General features: G+C 66.2%; 3 protein-coding genes across 5 annotated transcripts; 1 reads left to right on the top strand and 2 right to left on the bottom strand.

Moving 5' to 3' along the window:
* Window positions 1–451: 451 nt before the first annotated feature.
* Window positions 452–7,390, bottom strand: LOC148185277 (zinc finger protein 783-like). The gene is made up of 6 exons (XM_088067020.1): window positions 7,320–7,390; window positions 6,796–7,194; window positions 5,617–5,743; window positions 3,863–3,976; window positions 3,562–3,672; window positions 452–2,578 (listed from the first exon to the last, which is right to left on the bottom strand). Exons 1-6 carry the CDS (start codon window positions 7,341–7,343, stop codon window positions 1,668–1,670), a joined length of 1,686 nt encoding a protein of 561 aa, XP_087923146.1. The 5' UTR covers window positions 7,344–7,390; the 3' UTR covers window positions 452–1,667.
* A 4,348-nt stretch (window positions 7,391–11,738) lies between these two features.
* On the top strand, window positions 11,739–17,385 carry LOC102104550 (uncharacterized). 3 transcript variants are annotated; one of them, XM_088067003.1, is made up of 4 exons: window positions 11,739–11,816; window positions 13,860–14,258; window positions 15,240–15,443; window positions 15,922–17,385. In XM_088067003.1, exons 2-4 carry the CDS (start codon window positions 13,871–13,873, stop codon window positions 16,950–16,952), a joined length of 1,623 nt encoding a protein of 540 aa, XP_087923129.1. In that variant the 5' UTR covers window positions 11,739–11,816; window positions 13,860–13,870; the 3' UTR covers window positions 16,953–17,385. The 3 variants fall into 3 exon arrangements, with proteins under 3 accessions (XP_087923129.1, XP_087923111.1, XP_005532190.2); XM_088066985.1 differs by lacking the exon at window positions 11,739–11,816 and adding an exon at window positions 12,110–12,218 and having other exon boundaries at window positions 13,625–14,258; XM_005532133.3 differs by lacking the exon at window positions 11,739–11,816 and adding an exon at window positions 12,135–12,218.
* A 1,466-nt stretch (window positions 17,386–18,851) lies between these two features.
* On the bottom strand, window positions 18,852–22,803 carry LOC102104735 (zinc finger protein 398-like). The gene is made up of 7 exons (XM_014260659.2): window positions 22,698–22,803; window positions 21,443–21,844; window positions 21,223–21,349; window positions 20,721–20,834; window positions 20,051–20,161; window positions 19,824–19,946; window positions 18,852–19,703 (listed from the first exon to the last, which is right to left on the bottom strand). Exons 1-7 carry the CDS (start codon window positions 22,719–22,721, stop codon window positions 18,976–18,978), a joined length of 1,629 nt encoding a protein of 542 aa, XP_014116134.2. The 5' UTR covers window positions 22,722–22,803; the 3' UTR covers window positions 18,852–18,975.
* Between the last annotated feature and the right edge of the window lie 421 nt (window positions 22,804–23,224).

The raw sequence follows: 23,224 nt of genomic DNA, 5'->3' as shown, positions 1-23,224 counted from the left end.
GCTCTGGCAGGGAAGAGCCTGGGGAATGTTGGGCTGAGAGGGAGCCTGGAAGGAAAAAACACCGAGTGTGTGGCACCAGCTGTGAGGTTCCTTCCAACCCAGGCCATTCTTTGATTCCAGGATCCCAGCTCCAAGGTGGCCACAGCCACCAGTGCTTCTCCCTCTCCCTCATCCCGAGCATGGGATGTCCCAGCTCCATCCCACCACAGATCAAGGATTCCTCGGCTGTCCACAGCCCCGTCTGCGTGCAGCACAGGCTGCACAAATGGCAGCAGCAAAGTTAAAACCACAAATCCCAGATGCAGCATCCCCGAGCAGCCTCGTTTGCCAGGCCTGGCTCTCCAGCTCAGCTCAGCTTGTGCTGTTCACCTGTTCCACAATTGCCTGGAAAAGCTCCTGAGGAACATCCAGGAGCAGGATGAGGGAGCTGCAGGTAGGGGCTGACACAGAATTCAGAATGGAAACACTGTATTGACAGACTTTACAAAAGTTATTACAAAACACAGTCACGAACCAGCAGCTGACGATACAGAGCGAAGAGACACCACGTACAGCCACCTCAGAACAACACCAACAGCTCCAGAAGTCATCCAATATTTACACAAACAGCTGGAAAACTCCGGGCAGTTATCGCATACATGGAAGTGTTTTAGAGCAACTGTGAAATATAGTGTCACACCTTTCTTTGTAGTATTATCATCATCATAATTAATAATAATAATAATTAATAATAATAACAGACTACTTCTAGGTTAACTAAAAACCAAACAGCTCTTTACAGGGGTTAGGAGAAGCTGCTTTCACTCGTCTGACTTACCTGAGTGAGACCAAACCCAGTTAAAAAATAATAATAAAGTCACCTTCATTGTCAGGAGTCCGTGTGTCGGCCCAGCGGCGCCGTTCCCTCGGGCCAGAGGGGAACCAGAGCCCGGCTGGTGCCAGTGACACCCTTCAAAAGAACGGAGACGTGTCCTCCTGCTGTGAGCGACCCCAGCACGCCTCCAAACGCTGCCCTTCCCGTCTCCTCCTGCTCCAATGTCCTCAGCCCCTTCTCCTGCACCTGCTTTATCTCACCCCGCTCTTTGCCACGCTCTCCTCTCCGCTTTTCCGCCTTCCACAAATCCCGCGTCGTGCCCTGACCACCTCTCTGCCTCGCCTTTCTTGTCTTCATCCCAGTCCTGGCCTCGCAGCCTTTTCGGGACACGGCGACGCAGCGGGAGCGGGCGGCCGGCTGGGAACGGCGCCTTCCTTCCCTCCCTCCCTCCTCGCGCTTCCAGCCTTGCAGTGAAACGAGTGGAAAAAAGAAAGCGAAAGCTTGTCACTCCTGAATATGCACAAAGATAGGTGGGGGAACACCTGCTAAATACGGACCCCAGAGAATGGCTCGGGATTATTCTCTACGGGCAGAATCCAACCCTGCGTAGGGAACAGCGAGCACGGGGCCTGCGCCGCGGTGGAAGTGCCACGGAACCCCGCGGGGTCCCAGAGCTGCCTGGGCCGGCCGAGCAGAGTCTTTAAGAGGAATTCCTTGGATGCTTCACCAAAGCGGGCTTCGTAGCATGACCACATGGATTAGCTGCGATACAAGTCACCTGCCATCATGCTGCACGTCCACCTGCCAGACCGTCACGGTCACCGCGAGCCCTCCTGCCCCGGCCCCACCACGGCTACTGCTTAGTCTCTTTTTTCACGCAGAAATGGTCGGTTTGGGTGCCCGCCGAGCCCAGGTTGTGCTGGGAATCCTCGCCGGGCCGCGGGTTGCGGGAGTGGATTTTCTGGTGGCAATTCAGGGACTCTTTGTAGCGGAAATGCTTCCCGCAGACGGGGCACTGGTAGGGGGTCTCCCCGGTGTGCACCCGCCAGTGCTTGAGCAGGTGGTCCCGCCGGATGAAGCTCTTCCCGCACTCGGTGCACTGGTAGGGCCTCTCCCCGGTGTGGATGCGCTGGTGGCGGATGGCTTTGGAGAGGTCTCGGAAGTCCTTCCCGCAGTAGGTGCACGTCAGCGGCCCGTCGCCCTTCCCCGTGTGCAGCTTCTGGTGCAGGATCAGACTCACTTCCAGGCTGAAGCTCTCCTTGCACTGGGAGCAGGTGTAGGGCCTCTCCACCATGTTGTTCACCTGGTGCCTGACGAAGCCGTACTTGAATCCCGAGCTCTTCTCTCCGTCGGGGCGCTTGGACGCTTTGGAGCGGGAGGGACCCTGGCCCTTGGCTTTGGATTTCTGCCGGAAGCTCTCGCCGCGCTCCAGGGACGTGCAGGCCTCCTCGCTGGCGTGCGCCTTCTGGTGGGTGGCGAAGAGCTGCTTGTCCAGGAAGCTCTCCCCACACTCGCAGCAGATGTAGGGCCCCTTGTCGGCCGCCGCCTCCTCGGGATCCTTCCTGGCCAAGTCTCTCCCGCGGCGCACGGAGCGCCTCAGCCCGTTGCCCGTGGCCGTTCGCTGCGGCGGGGCCGGCCCGCTCTGGCTCTTGCTGCTCGACTGCATCTCTTCCTCCGGGCTGGAGAAAACCTCTTCCCACTTTCCTGTCAAGGACCTGGAAAGCTCCAGGCTCTCGGAGCCCTCCTCATCGCACGGCTGTTCGTCTGGCAGAGCAGAGACACTCGTGTCATTTGGGGAAGCAAGACTGGGCTGTTATTTACACAGGTCCCTTGGGACACAGGGTGGTTTCTGCTGCGCACACCCAGCTCAGAGCTTGGCACTGACGGGGCTGCGAGTCCAGCTGGGAGCACCTACTCTGTCCTGGGATACAGGTGAGGCCAGAGGGATTTGACTTGGAATCTCAGAATTGTTGAGGTTGGAAAAGGCCTCGGTAATCATTGAGTCCAACCATCCCCCAGCACTGCCAAGGTCACCCCTGACCATATCCCCAAGGGCCACATCCACCTGGATGTTACATCCCTCCAGGGATGAGGACTCCACCAGTGCCCTGGGCAGTCCCAATGTGTAACAGCCCCTTTTGGGGAAGAAATTTTCCTGATTTTCATCCTGAGCCACCCCTGGCACAACCTGCATCCATTCCCTCTCCTCCTGTCCCTGTTCCCTGGGAGCAGAGCCCGACCCCCCCGGCTGTCCCCTCCTGGCAGGGAGCTGTGCAGAGCCAGAAGGTCCCCCTGAGCCTCCTTTTCTGCAGGCTGAGCCCCTTTCCCAACTCCCTCAGCTGATCCTAGTGTTCCAGACCCTTCCCCAGCTCCACTTCCTTCTCTGGACACACTCCAGCAACTTCCTGCCTTCAATTATACTGTAATGTAATATTATATGTATAAAATCTAGCCAGAGGAAAAAAGAGGGTTCCTGAAGTAGGACAGGTCTTTAAAAACTTGTGGTTTAGGATAAAGGTCAAAAAAAAAACCAGAGGAAAAGGGAATAAAACTTCTTTTCCTCATGGGCTTGTACAGTGCCTGAGGCTTAAGGATGTCCCATGGTATAAACTGTGACTCAAAGCAACTTCCTGAAATTCTGGAAAAAGCACCATCCAGAAAAGCTGAGCTGCTCCTGGGAATGAGGCTGGGAAGCCAAAAGCACATCTAGGCAAGGGACACTTCCCAAAGCAGCTCAGTGCACTCACATGTACCAGGGACCTCCATGCCCTCCTCTTCCTCAGAGCCTTCGTGGCTTTCAGCCAGAGTCTCTTCATATTTACCCCACGAGCTGTCATCGGGCCCAGGGAAGAAAAACTCTGTGCAAGAGAAAAGAGCAAGAGTTACACTCCAACCTTCCAGCTGCTTTAGAGGATTCCAGGAGGGATGGACACACCAGGTGGGAGACAAGCAGGAAAGCAAAGTCTCCCTGTACGTGAGGAGAGAGCTGACAAAACAGAACAGCCCCACATCTGCCTCCCCCCGAGTCGCAGGAACCTCGTGGCTCACCAGTGCTGGGGTCCGTGGGTGTCTCTCCTCCCTCGGAGTCCTCCTGATCCTCAGCATTGGGATCCTCCCCCTGCTCAATCCGTGTCAGCAGCTCAGGCTTGGAAATGGCAGCGTCTGCACGTAAAAAGAGGATGAGGATGTTTCCCCTGCCCTGGCGGGAGAGCGACTCTGCAGCCTTTGCCCACCGACCTTCCTTTGCTGGGAAATGAACGAGAGAGGCTCAGGAAGCTGCTCTCAGCCCTCTGCCCCGCTCACCTTGCGTGGGCCCTGGATGCAGGAGCACACTCTGCTCAGGTGAGGAGCACCTCCCAGCCTGCAGCGTGAGGAGCACAGTAAGAAAAGGCACCCAGGCTTACCTGCAGGCTCTCCTGTCTTCTCCTCTCCGCTAAGGTCCGCGGATCCATTACAATGGGGACTTCAGCTCGGGGGCAGCACCAGAGCTGCCAGCACTGCCCTCCCCGTGCGGTTCCCTCCAGCCAGGACCGCTCCGTCCTACTCGTCCGTGTCACGGGCTGCTCGTGGATTTTGGTGGGGGAAAGGGGACAATCACCATCTCTCCTTGGGTGGAGAGCAGAAAACTTCACTTCCAGAAATGTGGGAGGCCCTGGGGGTTAAATTCCACCTCTGCTCCGGTGGATCCGTTTGTCTTACAAAGGAACCAAGCCCTAAACCTCGTTTCTGAAGGGAAACCTTGGGATGAAGCACAGATACATTTCTCCAAGCCCCAGGCTCAGAGATCCCCAGATCCCCTGCAGCAGGACAGCTGCGTTCCCACGCCTCAGGAGCGGGGATGGGTTTGGAAACAGGAGAATGGAGGCCATGGTTACCCTTCACCTTTCTCCCTGACACACAGGGATTGCAGGAAACCTCTGTTCAAAGAAATAAACGGGGAAAAAACAAAGCAGAAATGGCTTGGATTGGGCAGAGCTGGATGGCAGGGAGGCAGATGAGCCTGGACTCGGCACAGGGAAGCGTCTGGCTACCAGGGATGGCGTCTACGCTCCCACCCCCGGTCCAGCCAAGGCAAGGTCATTTCTGGAACATGTTGTAAAGGCAACGTGTTCCCCAGAGAGCATTCCCGTGGCCAGGACTGGCAGGAGCGAGCGGAACGCGTTCCTTTGGCTGGGAATGCACTGCCCTGAGCTGCTGAGGGGAAAGCAGGAGGCAGAGCTCGCCCTCAGCTGCTGCTTCTCCCCAGCTCTGCCCCAGCAGATCCCGCAGCACCCGAGCAGGACTCGATCCCTGGGGTTGGACAGAGCATCCAGGCAAATGTCACTTCTCCCTCATGGGAGAGGAAAGGGAAGTCTGCACAACTCCCCATGGAAAGGGCTGGAAGGAACCTCAGAGGCAGGGCACGGGGCACCCTGTGCTGCTCTCAGCAGCCAGCGGGCTGAGGCACCCAGCGCAGTGGATCTGTGGACCTTGGCGTGACAAAGGAGCTTCCCTCTTCCCCAGCTTTGCTTGGATTGAGGGTCCTCTCACTTCCCCTCCTCCTCCTCCTCCTCCTCACAATCCCAGCACTCGTCAGGCTGCAGGGAGCATCAGGGAGCCACCGTCCCTGCGGTGACACTCATGACATCCTTCCACCCTCAGTGTGGCTGTGAGAGCTGAGCTCACTGCCAGGGCTGTGTTACACCTCTCCAAAGCTCACCACCCCCTCCCCAGTCCTGCAGGACCCAGCGCTGCTTCCATCCACCAGTTCCCAGGAAAACTCTGTGCCAGGAGGCTGAGGGCAAACCCTGGCCCATCGTTACCCATGGAGATGACGGCCTCATAGTTGCCCTTCATGATATGCCTGTAGAGCTCCTTCTGCCACTCGTTGAGGCTCTTCCACTCCTCCTCAGAGAAGTTAAACGAGGCGTCGTTGAAGGCCACGGGGACCTGCAAGGAGCAGCACCACGGGGTTTGTTTCTCATTTAAGAAAACACCTGGGGATGTTTTCTCATTCAATTTTCTTGCTCAAACTCCTCAAGTGTTGTGCAGGACAGTCCCAGGCAGGAACATCTGCCCCTTTCCATGTGTCTCATCCCTCAAGGGACATGACAGGGATTTCCCCTGTCACCCGTCTGTCACCTCCCCCTGCTCAGCCTCCTCCTGTCACAGGCTATGCTCCCTGCACAGACTCCTTTTCACCTCCTTTTTGACACAATTCTGCTGCTCATCACCTCTGAACAGCTACTGGGGATGTTCCTAAACTTTCCCAGTCACATGGAGCTGAGCCACAAAATTCCACGTGATCCAAACACAGGAATTTGTGAAATTCCTCCCAGACCACAAGTGCACGAGCATAATCAACACAGCAAGACCTGTGCTTCTGGGTGCTGAAGGGAAGACAGTGATGGGGAGGAGCTATGAACTGCTCTCAGCTCTGCACTGCCCCAAAATGGGGCTGTGAGTGTAGGGATCAGGCTGTGAGTGTAGGGATCAGGCTGTGAGTGTAGGGATCAGGCTGTCAGTGCAGGGATGGGGCTGTGGGTGCCCAGGAGATGCAGCAGTGAGTGCACAGGAGATGGGGCTGTGAGTGCAGGATATGGGGCTGTCAGCACAGGGATGGGGCTGCCAGAGCAGGATATGGGGCGGTCAGAGCAGGATACAGGTCTGCCAATGCAGGGTATGGGGCTGTCAGAGCAGGATATGGGGCTGTCAGAGCAGGATATGGGGCTGTGAGTGCAGGATATGGGGCTGTCAGAGCAGGGATAGGGCTGTCAGTGCACAGAAGATGGGGCTGTCTGCATAAGGATGGGGCTGTCAGTGCACAGGAGATGGAGCTGTGAGTGCACAGGACATGGGTCTGTACAGGGCATGGGGCTGTGAGTTCATGATATGGTGCTGTGAGCACAGGATATGGGGCTGTGAGCACAGGGCACAGGGTTCTGAGCCCAGCATTTGTGCAGAACAGCCCCATTTTGCAGAGGGGAGCAGCAAACCGTTACCTTGGGGACTTCCCCTTTTGCCCCCGGGGGCAGCCGCAGGATCCAGAAGTTCCTGTTCTTCAGGAGGTTCTCCATGTTCTCCAGGCGCTTCTGCAGCTGCCCATACTCCTGGATGAGGGTGCCCAGCGCCGTCCACTTGCTCTCCAGCTGGTTCCCGAATTCCACCGCCGTCTTCTCGCAGCCGATCAGCTTCGTCTCTGCCATCCTCATCCTGCCCTCCAGGTTCATCAGCTGGGCTGCCTGGGTGTCCACCTTCCTGTCCACGGCCTGGATCTCGGTGACCAGCGTGAGGGAGATCTCGGCGGCCGGCAGCTCGGCCTCGCCGCCGGGGCCCTGCTCGGGGGCGGGCAGCGGCTGTTCCAGGCCCAGCTCCTGGGGCTCCATCATGCACTCCAGCTCCTGAGAGGAGAACGCGCGGCGGTGAGCGCGCCCGCAGAGACCGAGGGGGGGGGGGGGGCGGGACGCGGGGCCGGGCCGGGGGGCGGCGGCCGGCGGGGGAGGCGGGGGGCGGCGGCGGCGCTTACCTCAGCGGGGGCCCAGTCGGCCATGGCGCGGGGGGCGGCGCGGGCGGTGCGGGGCGGCGGCGCGGGCGGGCGGCGGCGGGGCCGGGCGGCGGCGGCGGCTCAGCAGCGGCGGGGCGGAGCGGCCATGCCGAGAGCGCGGGGCGCGCTGGGAGCGGCGGCGGCGGCGCCCGGCGCCACAGCGCCCCCCGGCGGCGGGGCGGGCCGCGCGCCCATTGGGTGGTGGCTCAGCCAATGAGGGGGCGGAGCGCCGAGGGGGCGGGGCCAAGCATCGCGCGCGCTCCCGCCGCCGGTGGCGGGGCCGCGCGAGACGGGGGCGGCGGCGGCGCCGGGCGGGAGGGAACGGGCGGGCGTGAGGGGACGGGGACAGGTGCGGCATCGCCACCGAGGCCCACCGGGGCTCGGCGGCCCCGACCCCGCCCCCACGGGCACCGCCGACGCCGCGTCCCGCCGCCCGGCCGCGCGCCGTCATCCCCGCGCGGCATCGCTCGGTCAGCGCCATCCGTCGCGCTGCTGAGGCCTCGGCGGGAGCAGCACCGGGAGCAGCTGTCGCCGCGTTTCCCGAGGACCGGGACGGTGCCGGTGCCATGAAGGAGGATCGCCAGCATCCCGTCGACCTGGGTGAGGTACCGCGGCCATCCCGGAACCGGTCCTGGCACTGCCGGTCGTGGCCTGGCCGTGAGCGAGACCGGCACTCACCGGGTTGGTGCCGGCAGCGGGAGGTCACGGGGTGGCTCTGGGGTCACCACGGGACCACAGCGGCTGCCTGTACCCATCACCACGGGCAGCCAACACCGGCCTGTAGTGACCGATGCCATCACTAGTGGCATCTCCGTTGGCATCGGCGGTGGCATCACCGGCCGTCCCTCCTGTTGTCTCTGTGACAGGTTACGCCATCACCAAACCCGACATCCTGGCCGAGGTGGAGCGAGGGGACGAGGGGGCGGCGGCGGGGCCTTACGGGGAGCACCAGAGCCCCCGGGCACATGCGGCACCCGCCGGCCCCTCCCAGGGTGAGCGGGACACGGGGACGGGCGGGATCGTGGCCAGACGGGACCAGGAACAGGAGTCGGGCACCGGGTCGGATCCTGCCGAGCCGGGGACTCGGTCCCGGGGGATTCCCGGTGAGGCGGCCGCTCCCCAACGCGTTCCTGTCTCCGCAGGGGACTGGCAGGTGAGGGAGGTGAAGAGCGAGGACGGAGTGTCCCCACCGGCCCGCTCCCCCCCGGCTCGCCACACCGGCCCCGCCGACTTCCTCGTCCCGCTGCGGGAACGGGGCTGCAGCTACTGCGGCGTCCTCGAACCGGAGCCGAATCCCGGTGCCGGTAACGGGGGGCTCATCGCCGCACCCCCCGCCTTCGAGAGCCGCCGCTGCCGGCCCGGGGAGCGGCCGCTGGATTGTGCCGAGTGCGGCCGAGGCATGGGGCAGAAGCCGGACCTGGTGCGGCACCGGCTGGGGCACGGCACGGAGCTCGGCTACGCCTGCGGCCGCTGCGGGAGAGGCCTCGCCGAACCGGGGGGGCTGGGGGCCACGGGCAGCCCCCACCGGCCGGGCCCCTGCACCGGGCGCTCCCCGGGCGTGGCGGAGGGAGCGACGGCAGCGCCACGGAAGGAGCGGAAGGAGCTGTCGCTGACCGAGAAGGTGCGCGTGCTGGAGATGCTGGAGGGTCCCAAGGTGTCGCAGAGCGAGCTGGCCAAGCGCTTCGGGGTATCGCAGCCCCAGATCTGCCGCATCATCAAGAACAGGGAGCGCATCCTGAGCGAGTGGCACCGCAACGGCGACCCCGAGCGCAAGCGCAAGCGGGAGGGCAAGGACGCGGCGCTGGAGGCCGCGCTGCTGCGCTGGGTGGAGGGTGCCCGCTCCGCCGATCTGCCCGTGGGCCGCCCGCTGCTGCAGCTCAGGGCCAGGCACCTGGTCCGGCCCGAGACCGAGCCCGGCGGTGGCTGGCTGGCTCGCCTGGGCGCTCGCCACGGCCTCGCCGGCAAGAAGCCACCGGCGGAGAAAGGGGACGCGGAGCAGCCCACGGTGGAGCACTGGGCCGGCGCGGTGCTGCCCGGGCTCCTCCGCAGCTACGCCCCCGCCGAGATCTTCGCCTGCGGGGAAACCGCGGTGCCGCTCCCGGCCGGTGACCCCGGCAAGGGCGAGAGCCCCGGCGAGCGGCTGACGCTGCTGCTCTGCGCCAACGCCAGCGGCTCGGAGAAGGTGCCGCTGCGGGCGGGGGGGGACAGCCCCCGGCCACGCTGCCTGCGGGGCGTCAACCTGGAGCAGATGCCCTGGAGCTACCGCGCCGGCAGCCTGGCCGGCCTGACCGCCCCGCTCTTCGCCGAGTGGCTGCGGGAGTTCAACGAGGGGATGCGGCGGCAGGGCAAGAGCGTCCTGCTCCTCCTGGCCAAGCACGAGGCGCACCCCTACCTCCAGCTGTCCAACGTCAGGATGGTCTTCGTCCCGCCGGCCACCGCCCTGGCCCAGCCCCTGGACCGCGGCATCGCCGGCGACCTCAAGGGTCACTACCGGCGCCGGTTGCTGCGGTGGCTGCCGGCGGAGCGCGGCGCGGGGCAGCCCAGCCTGCTGGATGTGCTGCACATGCTGGCGCAAGCCTGGGGCGACGTTCACCCGGGGCTCATCGCCAGCTGCTTCCGCGCCGCCGGCTTCACCCCCGACGCCAGCGCCGAGGCCGTGTCCCTCACCTCGGCACCCGGCTTGCTCGGCCGGCAGCAGCTGCAGCGCGACGGGGACGCGGTGGAGGCGGACGGGGACGAGGGCACGGCGGAGAGCGAGGACGCGGGCGAGCTGGCGGCCGTGCCGCCCTGCCCCTCGGAGCGGGAGGTCTGGAGGAGCCTGGCTACGCTGCGGCGGTACCTGGAGTGCCAGGCCACCTCTCCGGACCTCTTCCAGGCCTTCTACGAGCTGGAGGACGCGGTGCACGTGGTGTCGGCCAGCGCGGGGCGAGCCCCCCTCGGGGACGCCCCTCCCAAGCAGTGAGCGGGCGGCTGTGCGGGCCCGGAGCCGCTCGAAGGGCCGGTGCTCATTGGGGCCGTCCCCGGCCCGGCCCGGCCGCTGTTCCCTGCACTTGTGCCGTGGGCTTTGCCGTGGGTCTGTATGGCCCCGTGGGATCACCGCTCGTGGGGACCGTGGAGCCGCCACGCTCTGGGTGTCACCCATGGGGCGGTGGCAGTGCTGGGGACACAAACCAGAACCTTCTCCCAGAGGGTGGCTGCTGCAGCCAGCAGGAATCGATGTGGAGCTGTTGCCGGTGGGGGTTTGCCCTGAGTGGGGTGGTTGTGACTGCCAGGGGGGGATGCGGGTGGTGCCGGGGACAGCAGCTCCTCCCCATGGGGGAATCGGGTGCCACCGGCTGCTGTCACCACCTGGTGCCCAGAGGATTGTTACAGGCATTAAAAAGCTGGAATTCAGCAAAGCGGAGCACGGGTGGTTTTATTCTACTGTCATTTGTGCTGTGAGCGGGGCAGAGCTCTCCGGGGTTGCTGAGAGCAGTGAGGTCACCCCAAATCCTCCCTCCCCATCTTGGGGACACCGTGGCTCCCACAGCCACCCCGAGCTGTGCCATCCCCACTCCGGGTATGGCCATGGCAGCACCTGCGGGCAGTGAGGACCTGGCTGAGCACCCTGTCCTGCCTGTGCCAGCCTTGGTGACATCCTGGGGTCCCCTGCACAGCCCCCCGTGTGCACTGTGCCCCACACTGGGGTCCCTGAGGCGGGGTGGGGTATGGGGATGACCCTCTGTCTACAGTCAGGGCCAGCTGGAGGCCACCAGGCAGGGACAGAGACATCCCCACAGGCACGGAGCTCCAGGGATGGAGGCCACAGAGGGATCCCCGCGTGGATACATGGTCAGGGGTGGGCACGAAGCACCCACGGGAGGAGGGGAAATGCAGGAGATGCAGGCACGAGGTTCAGCAGTAGGGACCCCCACAGGGATGCACAAGCACGGCTGGTGAAGTGGGGGGACGCAGGGACCCGGGAGGCACTGGGGGCTCCCCACGGGGACACACCGTCACGGGGGTACATGGTGAGCACGGGGTGGGACCCCCGTGGGATTCACCTTCACGAGGGTGTGGAGATGGGGGGCATAACGGGATCCCCACGGGGGCACCCGCAGCATCCTCGGGAGTGGGATACAGCTGTGGGATTATAACCCCGGGGAGCCCCACGGGGATACAGCTGCAGTGTACAGCGACAGCCGCCGTCCCCTCGGGACGGAATGCAGGGCTGTCCTGTCCCGGTGGGCTGTCCCGTCCCGGTGGGCTGTCCCGTTCTGGTGGGATGTCCCGTTCTGGTGGGATGTCCCAGTGAGATGTCCCGCTAGGCTGTTCCGGTGGGCTGTCCCGGTGGGATGTCCCGTTCTGGTGGGATGTCCCAGTGAGATGTCCCGCTAGGCTGTTCCGGTGGGCTGTCCCGTCCCGGTGGGATGTCCCGTTCTGGTGGGATGTTCCAGTGAGATGTGCCGGTGGGCTGTCCCGTTCCGGTAGGATATCCCGGTAGGATGTCCCGGTGGGTTGTCCCGTCCCGGTGGGGTGGGCTGTCCCGGTGGGTTGTCCCGTCCCGGTGGGGAGGGCTGTCCCGGTGGGTTGTCCCGTCCCGGTGGGGAGGGCTGTCCCGGTGGGTTGTCCCGTCCCGGTGGGGAGGGCTGTCCCTCCCGCTGTCCCTCCCGCTTTGGGAAGTTGCGGTGCGCGGTGCCGCCCCCGCCGGTTCGCGGCGGTGCCGCCAGGGGGGGCCCGCGGGCGGTGTCGCGCAGGGCCCGCGCCGGCGCTCGGAGGAAATGAAGGCGAGTTCCGCCGAGGCGGGAGCCATTACCCGCCGCCGGACCTGAGCCCCCCCTCCCGCCGCCGCCGGGGCCCCGCTCCGCGCCCCCCGCGCCCCGCACGCCCCTCCCGGCGCAGGTAAGCGCTGCCCCGGGGCCGGGGGGGGCCGGCGGGCCGGGGGGAGCCGCGGGGCCGCGCCCGGTGCCTGCCCCGGGCACCCGCCCGCAGCGGGATCCCGAATGGGGGGGGGTCCGCGGGGCAGGCCCCGGCCCGGCCGCTTTGTCCCCGGTCACAGGAGCGCGAACAAAGCCGGGGGAGGGCAGCGCGCAGCCCCCCCGGGACCCGCAGCCGGCGCCCCGGGGCCGCGGGTGTGGGCGCTGCCCGGGGGCCCCGAGGATGGGGAGGGGGCTCGGGGCAGGCTCGGGGCGGCAGAGACACCTCGGGGCTGCGGGCTCCCAGCGAGGCTGGTGCGCTGCTCCTGGGGCTTGCTGGGGGTTGAGGGCGCGATGGGAGGTTGGGGTCGGCGCCGTGGTCTGTACTGTGGTCCCGTGGTCCTCGTGGGAGTTTGAGGTGTGCACACCTGGTGCAGGTGTGCGCCGTGGCCAAGGGCTTCACCGTGGCCTCGGAGCTCTTGCTACGGCCAGGTTTTTTTGACGTGGTCCCAAGTCCCTCACAAGCAGTTTGGGGTGGTCGCCGTGGTCACGGTGTTTAGCATGGCCGAGGTCTTTGCCGTGGCCCCGGGGTGCTCACTGGGAGCCCCAGGTGTGCACCGTGGCCGAGGTCTTTGCTGCATCCGCAAGGTCCTCGCCGGGAGCTTGGGCTGCTCACCGTAGTCAAGGTCTTCTCTGTGGTGGCGAGGTCCTCTCTGGGCTCTTCAGGTGCTCATCATGGCCAAGGCCTTCGCCAAGGTCTTCATTATGGCCTTGCAGCACGTGCCATGGCCTTGGTCACTGTCCTGGTGCCAGGGTGTCGCTGCAATCTTGAGCTGCTCACCGTGGCCGAGGCCTTCTATGATGCCTTTGCCATGGCCTTGGGGCTCTCACTGTGGCCGTGGCTTTCACCATGACCCCAAGATCCTCAGTGGGAGCTCGAGGCGCTCGCTGGGCTCTTGATGTTCTCACCACGGCCAAGATCCTTGCCGAGGCCTGCCTCTAGGCCAGGGTCTTTGCCATGGCCTTGAGGTGCTCACCGTGGCCAAGGGCCGTGGAACTGTCCTTCAGGTCATGGTCAGCGCCGTGGCCCTGAGGCCCTGGCTGGGAACCTGAAGTGCTCATCACACCCAAAACTTTCCCCATCGTGGCCAGCGTTGCCGTGAGCCCCTTGCCGTGGCCTTGAGGAGCCCCATCACCCTCAGCCTAGCCCTGAGGCGCTCCTCGGCACCCTCAGGCAGCACCGGGACCCTGCGGTGCCGTTCCCCACGGCCCCTCCCGTGGCCGCTGCCTGGGGGCTCCCGGGTGCCTCTGGCTGGAGAGAGCCGGGGGGCCCTCGCCGTCCCCCCGCGCTGCCACCAGCCACCGCTGCCCTTTCCTTTTCTCCCCTCCCAGGTGCCCTCGAGCCGGGCGAGGCGATGCGGTGCGCCCGTGCCGCGTGCTGTGCCGAAGCGGCTCTTTAGATCCTCCCCGGCCCAAGCCTCCCCTGCCATGGATGCCTCCGGGGCTCTTGCTTCGGCTCCCTCCTCCGCGGCTCCCTCGGGCTCCCGCAGCCCCATGTTCCCCCCAGGAGCTGACAGAGAGGAGTGGGGACCGAGGTTCAATTGTGCCCCTTCCACCTCTGCCGCAGCCTCGCAGGCGATGCCAGCGTCTGGCCGGAAGAGGAAGGCCAACTTCTCCAATGACGAGACCGAGACGCTGGTCTGGAATGTGGTCCGGCATTTCAGCGCCCTGTACGGGTCCGAGGCCCTGCGGGCTCACCCCGTGCGGCGGAAGCAGCTCTGGACCCAAATCCAAAGCCGTGTCAACTTCCTGGGCTACACCGAGCGCTCCATCGACGACCTCAAGCACAAGTGGCGCGACCTGCGGCTGGACGTCAAGAAGAAAATCACCTCCAAGAAGCACCTGCCCATGAACCGCGCCGGGGGGCCGCTCCACAAGCCTCGCCTCACGCCCCTGGAGAAGATGGTGGCTTCCACCTTCCTGCAGGCCAGCCACGACTCGGAGCCCGAGATCATCCTGGACCCAGGTCAGTGGTGGTGGAGCACTCCCCGAGGGATGTCCGGTCACGCTGGCGTTCTGAGCTGGCTGTTGTGGATTGTGGAATGAGACTCCGGGGTTTGTGTTGGGATTGCGGCGTCCGCCAGAGCCGCGGTCCCGTTGTGCCCAAGTGTCACCCTCCGGGGTAGGGAACTGCGTGTGCTGGGGTTAGAAATCCTCTGCGGGAATAACCTGGGATCAGGGAGTTGTAGAAAGCCCAGAGTGGTTTGAATTGGAAGGGATCTTAAAGCTTATCCTGTTCCACCCCTGCCATAGCAGGGACATCTCCCACTGTCCCAGGTGCTCCAAACCCTGTCCAGCCTGGCCTTGGGCACTGCCAGGGATCCAGGGGCAGCCACAGCTGCTCTGGGAAAACTGTGCCAGATAACAGGATTGGTAGGAACACCTCAAGCTTTGCAGGAGTGGGTCTTTTTTGTTGTTTTTTCCTCTTTTCTTTGATTTGATGCTGTTTGATCCCAAAGTGGCCTGTCTGATTTCTCTGGGGGGGCGTCATAGGCTCAGTCCAAGTGGCCCAGAGTCGGCTCTCTCTGATTCAGGCGCCGGTCGTGTGCCAAGCACGGGGCTCTAGGCTGAAGGAACAAATCCTGTGTGATGGCATGAAGCTGTGCCAGGGGAGGGTCAGGCTGGAAATCAGGGAAAGGTTCTTCCCCAGATGCTGCTGAGGCACTGCCCAGACTCCCCAGGGAATGGGCACAGCTCCAGCCCTGCCAGAGCTCCAGGACATCCCTGAGGGATGCACAGGCTGGGATTGTTGGGGTGCAGGGCCAGGAGCTGGATCAGTGATCCCTGTGGGTCCCTCCCAGCTCAGGTTATTCCCCATCCCCATGATTCCCTGGCACTGGGAGGTGTCAGCCCCCCGGGGGCTCAGGGTGCTGCTGGGGCGTGTGAGGCAGAGCGATGGGGTCGCCGTGTCCCTGTCAGCTGAGGCCGCATCCTGCGTGTCCCACAGATCTGTTCTTCCCTGGAGCGTCCAAGCAGCCCTTCATGCACCTGCAGCCCGGCGTGAGCCACCCCAGCATCTACATCGACACCAACGGGCAGCCCTCGGCCCTGCCCGACGTGGAGGGCTCGGCCGTGCCGCGCCTGCCGGGACAGAGCCCCGACCCCGCCGGAGGCTGCGAGTACGGCCGAGGAGAGGGGCAGGGCGGCTCCGGTACGGCGGGACCAGCACGGGCTGGGATGGAGATGGGCTGGGAGGGAGACTGGCTGGGAACTGGGTCTGGATGGAAATCCACTGGGAGCGGGCCTTGGATGGAGATCCAGTGGGTCAGGATGGGAAGTGTGGGGTCTGGATGGAGGTCCTCTGGCAGCAGGGTTTGGTTGAAGATCCGGTGGCAGTTGGGTTCTGGATGGGGACTTGCTGGGAGTGGAGTTAGGATGGAGATCCTTTGACTCAGGATGGAGATCCGCTGGGTCAGGTTGGAGATCTGCTGGGTCAGGATGGAGATCCTCTGACTCAGGATGGAGATCTGCTGGGTCAGGATGGAGATCCTCTGACTCAGGATGGAGATCCACTGGGTCAGGATGGGGATCTGCTGGGTCAGGATGGGGATCCACTGGGATCCATGTGCTGGGAGGCCCCGGGGCCAGGGCAGTGCTGTGGCTCACCGAAGGTTTCTCTTCTCTCCCAGCCGAGTCGGGACAGGAGCTGCGCACTCCAGACGCGTCGGCCATCTCCCCATCCCTGCGAAACGAGTCCCTGGTCTCCTACGCCTCCATGTCCGAGGAGGAGGAACGGGAAGGCCGGGAGGTGGAGAGGGGCCACGGTGGGGCCGCGGGGATGCAGCCGGGGCCCGAGGCCCCCATGGCAGCGGAGGAGGACATGAAGCTGTCCCGCCAGGCCATGCTGATCCGCCGGTGCAGCTCCCAGGGCTCCGTCACTTCCCTGCCCGAGGACTCTCTGAACCCCGCGGACGCTCACTCGGACTGGGGGCACGAGGGGGTGTCCGACCTGCCCGCCCTGGGCCGCGGCCTCGACTCGGCACATCCCGAGGAGCAGGCGGGGGGCCCGGGCCCGGAGATGGGCGCCTTGCCCAGGGTACTGATGGGGCCCACCTGGGAGAAGGCTCCGGCGGAGGAGGAGCCCCCGGCCCGCTCCCCGCTGCACGGCGCCCTGACCGAGGAATCGCTGCCCTCCTCGGCCTCCCCGCCGGGAGACGCTCCGGCCTCCGCCGGCCCCGGCCGCGGGCTGGGCTGCTCCCGCCTGCGCGAGGACCGCCGCGAGAGCTGGAGGACTAGCATCCATCACCTGCTCGACCTGGAGGAGCAGTGGGACCAGCTGTACCACCAGGAGCTGGCCATGTGGCAGGAGGAACGGGCCACCCAGCGCGAGGAGCGGGCGCGCGACCGGGAGCTGCAGTTCCGCCTGCTCGGCGTCCTCACGGACATCCGCGACGAGCTGCGCTACCTGCGCCAGGAGCGCGCCGGCGCCCGCCAGAGCCCGGCCCCGCCGCCCCCCCAGCCCCGCCGCGACCCCAGCCCGCTCCTCGAGCAGCCCAAAGCCGAGCCCGGCTTCCCCGAGCCGCCGGCCGGGGGCGCCGGCGGGCCTGACGCCGCCGTGCCCAGCCGGAGCCCCTTCGGCAACCGCGGCCGGGGCCGGCGCCGCGGGCGGCCGCGCGGCTCCGCTTCCCGACACAGACGCCTCTTCCTCACCAACAGCTAGGGACGGGCGGGAGCCGCTCCGCCACGGACACGGAGTGCCCGCGGCCGCCCCGGGGGGACGGTGTGCGGTGAGGCGGGCGGCACCCGACGGATCCCCGCGGGAAGGGACAGAGGATGCGGGTGCCGGCGCTGGCCCCACCTGCCGCGGGCTCAGAGCGCTCCGGGCAGGTGTCCCCGCGTGTCCCCGCGTGTCCCCGCGCGTGTGAAGCGCGGGAGCACCCCGAGGTGACGCTGCCGTGCCCGCGGGGGACGCGTGTGACAGCACGGCGTGACGGCGCTAGTCCAGTAGGATTTACTACCTGTCGGGGGGTGGGAGTTAGAAACACTTAGTCGCTGACGTGCGAACATTTTATGCAAATCATTTAATGATCTAATTTGCATATAACCATAAAACTTCTGTTAAAAAAAAAAAACACCTCCAAAAAACCCCAGAAGTTATGGTTTTGTGTGTGATCTCTGTGTGGGGGCGGGAGCTGGGCCAAGGGGGTCGTTTGGCCCGTGGCTCTGCAGCCTTGAACAGGGACAAGGCCATGGGACAAACGAGCTTCACCCCATTCCTTTGGGGCAGCCCAGCGCCCCGGGATCAGGGCTGGGGAGCAGGAGCTGTGCTGTCCAGGCTTGGAACCGGCAGATCTGGAGAGGGGTGAGGGCGTGCACGTCTTGGGTCCCCTACCTGAAAGTGTTTGGGGTCCCCAGGCAGTGTGCAGTGTCCCCAGCGAGTTCGAGCATCCCCAGGAATGTGCAGGGCTCAGGCAGCCTGACAGGTTCCAGGAGTGTCCCGAGGGAGTGTCCCCTGCAGTGTCCAGTGTCCCCAGGGTGTGTGGAGGGTCCCTGGCATCATGCAGGATCCCCAAACATCGTGCAGTGTCCCCAGGGTGTGTGCAGGATTCCCAGGAGGTGTCCAAGGTCCCAGCAGCATTTGGGGTCCCCATGGCAGGTGCAGGGTCCCCAGGGAATGCCCGAGGTCCCCATGGCAGGTGCAGGGTCCCCAGAGCACCCCAGCACTGCACCCTCTGTCTCCCCCTCCATCGCCAGCACACATCAGGGTGACAGCACCACTGAACCCTCTGTGCTGTGTCCCCTGTCCCCTCGTCCAGCCCCCCAGCATCCGGGGCTCCCTGACAGCCACGTCCTGCTCGGTGGCAGCTCCTGCCCCCCCGGCTGGGCTGGGATAGGAGGGTGCAGCCCCCAGGGAGGGGACAGTGGGGCAGCAGGAGCTGTGGCATTTGTACGGTCACCCAGCTCTGGTCGTGGCCTCCCAGGAGGATGGTGACAGCCAGCTTGGGGACCCTGGGGTGCCTAAGGAAGGGCTCTGGATTCACATGGCTGTGAGGAAAAAGTGGTGTGAAATAACTCCTATCCCCAAATCAGGGGTCGGAGGGAGCCGGGGATGGGTCAAGGACAGGGGACAGGAAGGACCCAGGGATGGGTCAGTGACAGGAGTGGTGGCATGAGGCCACCTCAGCCAGTGACACAGGGACCTCCTGAGCTCCCACACCCCCGGACCCACAGCGCTACCCCGTGTCCCACCACGACATTCCCACTTTCCCAGGCTGCTGCCGCTGCCTTCCCGCAGCGCAGGGCCCCGGGGAGGGGGCGGGAGCGCGGCCGCAGAGCACGGGGGACCCACGGCGGGGGTGCTGACGGCTCTGCAGCCCAGCACGACTTTATTCCGTATCGCTTCGTCCATACAAAACTACACCCCAAGCACTGTACAGCGGGACGGCGCGGGGAGGGGGGCAGTAAAAATAAGCAGCGGGGGCGAGGGGACAGAGCGGCAGGCGGGGGGTGGCGCGGGGGGACACGGCGAGGGGGCTGCCCCCCACCCCGTGCGGCGACATTGTCCGTGGGGGGAGCGCTGGGGGGTGAAGCGTCCGTCCGTGGCGGGGGACCTGGGGGCTCGCCCCCCAACCGGGGCTCCCCGCGTGCCCCCCGCCCCGGCCGGGCACCTCGATTTGGTCGGAAGCTGCGTGGCCGGTGGCTGTCCCCGTCCCGGGAGGTGCCAGTCCGCGGCGGGGCGGCCCCTAATCCCCGGGGGGGAGGATCCCGGGCGGGGGCAGCGGCGGCGGCCCCGCCTCGGCTCCGTGGACCCGCTGGTGATCCTTGAGCGATTCCTTGTAGCGGAAGCTGCGGCCGCAGGCGGGGCACTGGTACGGGCGCTCCCCGGTGTGGATGCGCTGGTGCTTGAGCAGGTTCTGCTTGCGGATGAAGCTCTTGCCGCACTGGGCGCAGGCGAAGGGGCGCTCCCCGGTGTGCAGCCGCTGGTGGTTCTGCAGGTGTTCCTTGCGGCTGTAGCACTTGCCGCACTCGGAGCACTTGTAGGGCCGCTCGCCGCGATGGATCATCTGGTGCCGCACCAGCCCCGAGTGGCAATTGAAGCTCTTGCCGCACTCGGCGCACGGGTAGGGCCGCTCGGCCGCGTGGCTGCGCTGATGGATCCTCAGGCTTTTCTTGCCGCTGAAGCTCTTCCCGCACTCGGCGCAGCCGTGCGGCCGCTCCTCGGCGGGGCCGGGCGGCGCCGCGGGGACGCCCCCGGTATCGGCCCCCGGGCCCGGCTCGGGGCCCGGAGCTTTGCCCAGTCTGTGCTGCGCCGGCAGAGGCACCGCCGCTGGCACCGCCGCCTGTCCCTCGGGGGTCCCGAAGCCCGTGGCGGGGAAGAGCAGCTCCCCGGAGCTGCCCGGCAAGCCCACCTCCTCGGGGGGCTCGGCGTGGGGGCACCGCTCCTCCGTCTTCACCAGCAGCCCCTCGCTGGCTGCGGGGGACAGAGAGACTGGTCAGTCCTACCGGGGACACTGGGGATGTCCCCAGGTCACAGCTCGTCCTGGGGAGGGGCTCTCCCCACCCCAGCCCCATGGTGGGGGGGATCGCTCACCAGGACCAGGGCCCGGGGGCAGCATCTCCCTCTCGGGCAGTTCCCAGGGCTCCCGGACACAGGGCTCTTCCTCCTGCTTGATCCACGACAAGAAGTCGTGCGCGGTGATCAGGGCGTCCGCGCCTGCAGGGAGGGACAGGGACAGGGACGGGGACTCAACCACGCCCGGTCCCGGGAGGCCGGGGAGGGAACGGCTCCGGTGGGTGCAGGCTCAGCCCCGGGCTCACCTGCACAGGGGTCTGGTGGCATCCCCCGCTCCTCCGGGAACTGCTGCTCCCCCACAAACGCCACCTCCTGCTTGATCCGGGACAGGATGTCGGAGGTGGAGATCAGCGACTCTGTTCACAAGGAGAGACTTGGCCGGGGCCGGGATGGAGCCACACGGTGCGACCCACGGCCAGCACACCCCGCAGGGTGTGACCCCTGGACTCCCTCAGGGGACATCCCCATCCCACAGCAGTTATGGACATCCAACACCCCCAGGGAGCTGTGGGAACAGGTGGCTGTGGGACAGCCCTTGGGGATGGTTGACCCTGAGATGACCCTTGGGGACAGACACCAGGGAACAGATGACTGTGGCAGAGCCCGTTGGGGACAGGTGACAACAGGGCCACGGCTGATGGGGCTGGGTGACTGTGGCAGTGGGCTCTGACACATCGTGGTGGCAGCAGGGGACACGTGGATCTCCCAGTGATGGAGAGCCAAGATCTCCAGCACAAGTCATGGATTTCTGGGGTCACTCATGGCAGTTCCCAGTCACAGCTGGAGAACTGGGCCCAGCAGGGATGGGACTGTTGGGGAAGGGGCGTCCCTGGGGTGAGTAGGGTGGGGGAAGGCGAGGTGGGGACAGTGGGGACAGTGGGGACAGTGGGGACGGGTCCTCCCGTGGTGCCTCACCCGCGCAGGTGTCTGGCGGCAGCTCCCTCTGCTCCAGCTCCCGCTGCTCAGGGACACAGGGTCCGTCCCCGCGCTCGCTGCGGGGCTGTGCCTCGCTTCTGGAGAGGGCCCCATCTGCCAGGGACAGACCCATGTCACCCCTCCCTGTCACCCCCTCCCTGTCACCCAGGCTTCGGGGGACACTCTGGGGACACACCAGGCTGCCAGGACCTGGCGTCCCTCCTGGCAGAGAACGCGCCTGAATCCCACGGCACCTCCATGCTGGAGGTAGTGAGGACACTCGGGTTCTGGGGACACGGACCCTCTCTGGTCCCCTGGGCAGCACTGGCATGGCACAGTGTGTCACCCTGTCCCCACACACTGCACGAGCCATGGAGTGGTCCCTCTGCCATGGGTGGTCCCAGGACACAGCAAGTGCCACCACTGACCCACGCTGGGGTCCCACTGAGGGGACACAGCCATCGCTCCACGCTGCCAGGAGAGGTGGAAAAGGGACATTTACCCAGGGACAGCAAAGCCTCATAGTTCTCCTTCACCAGGTTGTTGTACAGCTCTTTCTGCCACTCCTCCAGGTTCTTCCACTCCTCCGCTGAGAAGTAGACGGCGATGTCAACAAATGTCACTGGCACCTGTGGGGACAAGACCCCGCGGCTCAGCCGTGCCCGCTGCCCAGGGAAACCGAGGTTCCCCCCACTGTCCTGCAGCCCCCAGGGACACTCTACCTTGGGGACCTCGCCCCGGGGGCCGGGGGGCAGCCGCAGCACCCAGAAGTTCCTGTTCTTCAGGAGGTTCTCCACGTTCTCCAGGCGCCGCTGGAGCAGCCCGTACTCCTGGATGAGGGTGCCCAGCACGGCCCACTTGCTCTCCAGCTGGTTCCCGAATTCCATGGCAGTCTTCTCGCAGTCCAGGAGCTTCTTCTCGGCCGTGCCGGAGCGGCCCTCCAGGCTGAGCAGGCGGGTGGCCAGGAGGTCGATCTTCCTCTCCATGGCCTGCACCGTGGCCACCACGGTCCAGAGCGAGGCCTCGGCGGAGTGGAGCTGCGCCTCCCGCACGTGCGCCCGCTCCGGCAGCAGCGGTGGCTGCAGCGGCATCAGGTGAGGGGCCTCCATGTTCCACTCCTGCACCTGGGCCACGGCGAGGGCACGCGTGGGAGGAGGCCCACGGTCACCCCCTGGAGCCTCTGTTCCCCATTTCCAGGGCTTTTGGCCACCAGCAGCCCCAGAACTGCAGGGGACCCCTGTGTGCGATGCCCACTGGCCTGAGGGGACAGGGAGTGGCAGTCCAGGGTGGCCGTGGGGTCAGTGCCCATCCCTGTCCCCGGGGAACGCCTGCCAGAACTAGGCAGGTCACCATGGTGACCCCCTCCCAACTTGTCACCCCAATCCCTTGGGAGCCATTCCTGGTTCTGCCCGGGCCAGGAGGAGGATGGGGCTGGGTGGGCAGGGAGCAGCCAGGGCAAGTGTGGACCAGGGGTGTCCAGGGACACCTTGGGGACATAAAGGGACATGCCAGGACAAAGGTGCCTGGGGCATCCCTGGGCTGAAGCCTGCTCGGAGCATCCCGGGGCATCCCGGGGGCACGGAGCTCTCCCGGGGCAGAGGTGCCTGGGGACACGCTGGGAACACACGGGCATCCCGGGTCAGCGGGGCATCCCGGGAGCGCTGGGGCCACCGCGGGTCGCGTCTCTGGGGACATCCCGGGGCACCCCGGGGCATCCCGAGGGCACGTGGACATCCCGGCTCGGCGCTGCCCGGCGCATCCCGGGGACGCAGGGACATCCCGGGGCAGGGCTGCTCAGCCACAACCCCGGGGCAGCGCGGCCCTGGTGCCGGGGGGCGGCGGGGCGCCGCGGGCTGGCGGTGCCGGAGGGTCCCGGCCGGGGCGCGCGGGCCGGGCCGGGCGGCGGCGGGAGCGGGGCGGGCGGGGCGGCTCCGCCTGCGGCCGGTGGCCGGTGCCGGTGCCCCGGGCCGCGCTTACCTGGGCGGGCGCCCACTCGGCCATGGCCCCGCGGAGCTGGGCCGGGCCCCGGCGGCCGCGGCCGGGACTGGGGCTGGGGTTGGGGCCGGGCGGCGGCGGGGGCGAGCGCGGAGCGGGGCCGGGCCGGGGGCGGGGCCGGGAGGGGGGCCGGGGCCGCTGTCGGTGCCTGCGCACGGGCCGGGCCCCGCCGCCCCGCCGAGCAGCCACGGGCAGCCGGGGAATCGCATCCGCCTCCTCCGGGCTGGGCGGCAGCGGGCGGGGAGCGGCGGCAGCGCGGAGCGCCGAGCACTGCCGCCTACCGGCACCGGCAGCGGCTCCGCCACCGGCGCGGCCCCGGCACCGCCACCGGGCCGGCACCAGCACCCACACCGGCACCGGCCGCTCTGCCGCCCGCACCGCCACAGTCCGCTGGCATCGGCAGGGGCTCCTCCACGGCCGTGGGGACTGGCACCGGCACCCTCAGTGGCACCGGTGCACCGGCACTGCCACCGGCACCACTGCGGGAATTGGCGTCGCCTCTGCCACCA

This window comes from Pseudopodoces humilis, chromosome 1 (assembly GCF_049639895.1).
Source record: "Pseudopodoces humilis isolate 2021_Gansu_Grassland_sample_001 chromosome 1, ASM4963989v1, whole genome shotgun sequence".
NCBI classification, from domain to species: domain Eukaryota; kingdom Metazoa; phylum Chordata; class Aves; order Passeriformes; family Paridae; genus Pseudopodoces; species Pseudopodoces humilis.
Note: the sequence above shows the minus strand (reverse complement) of the source record. Positions and strands in the feature narration are given on the sequence as shown.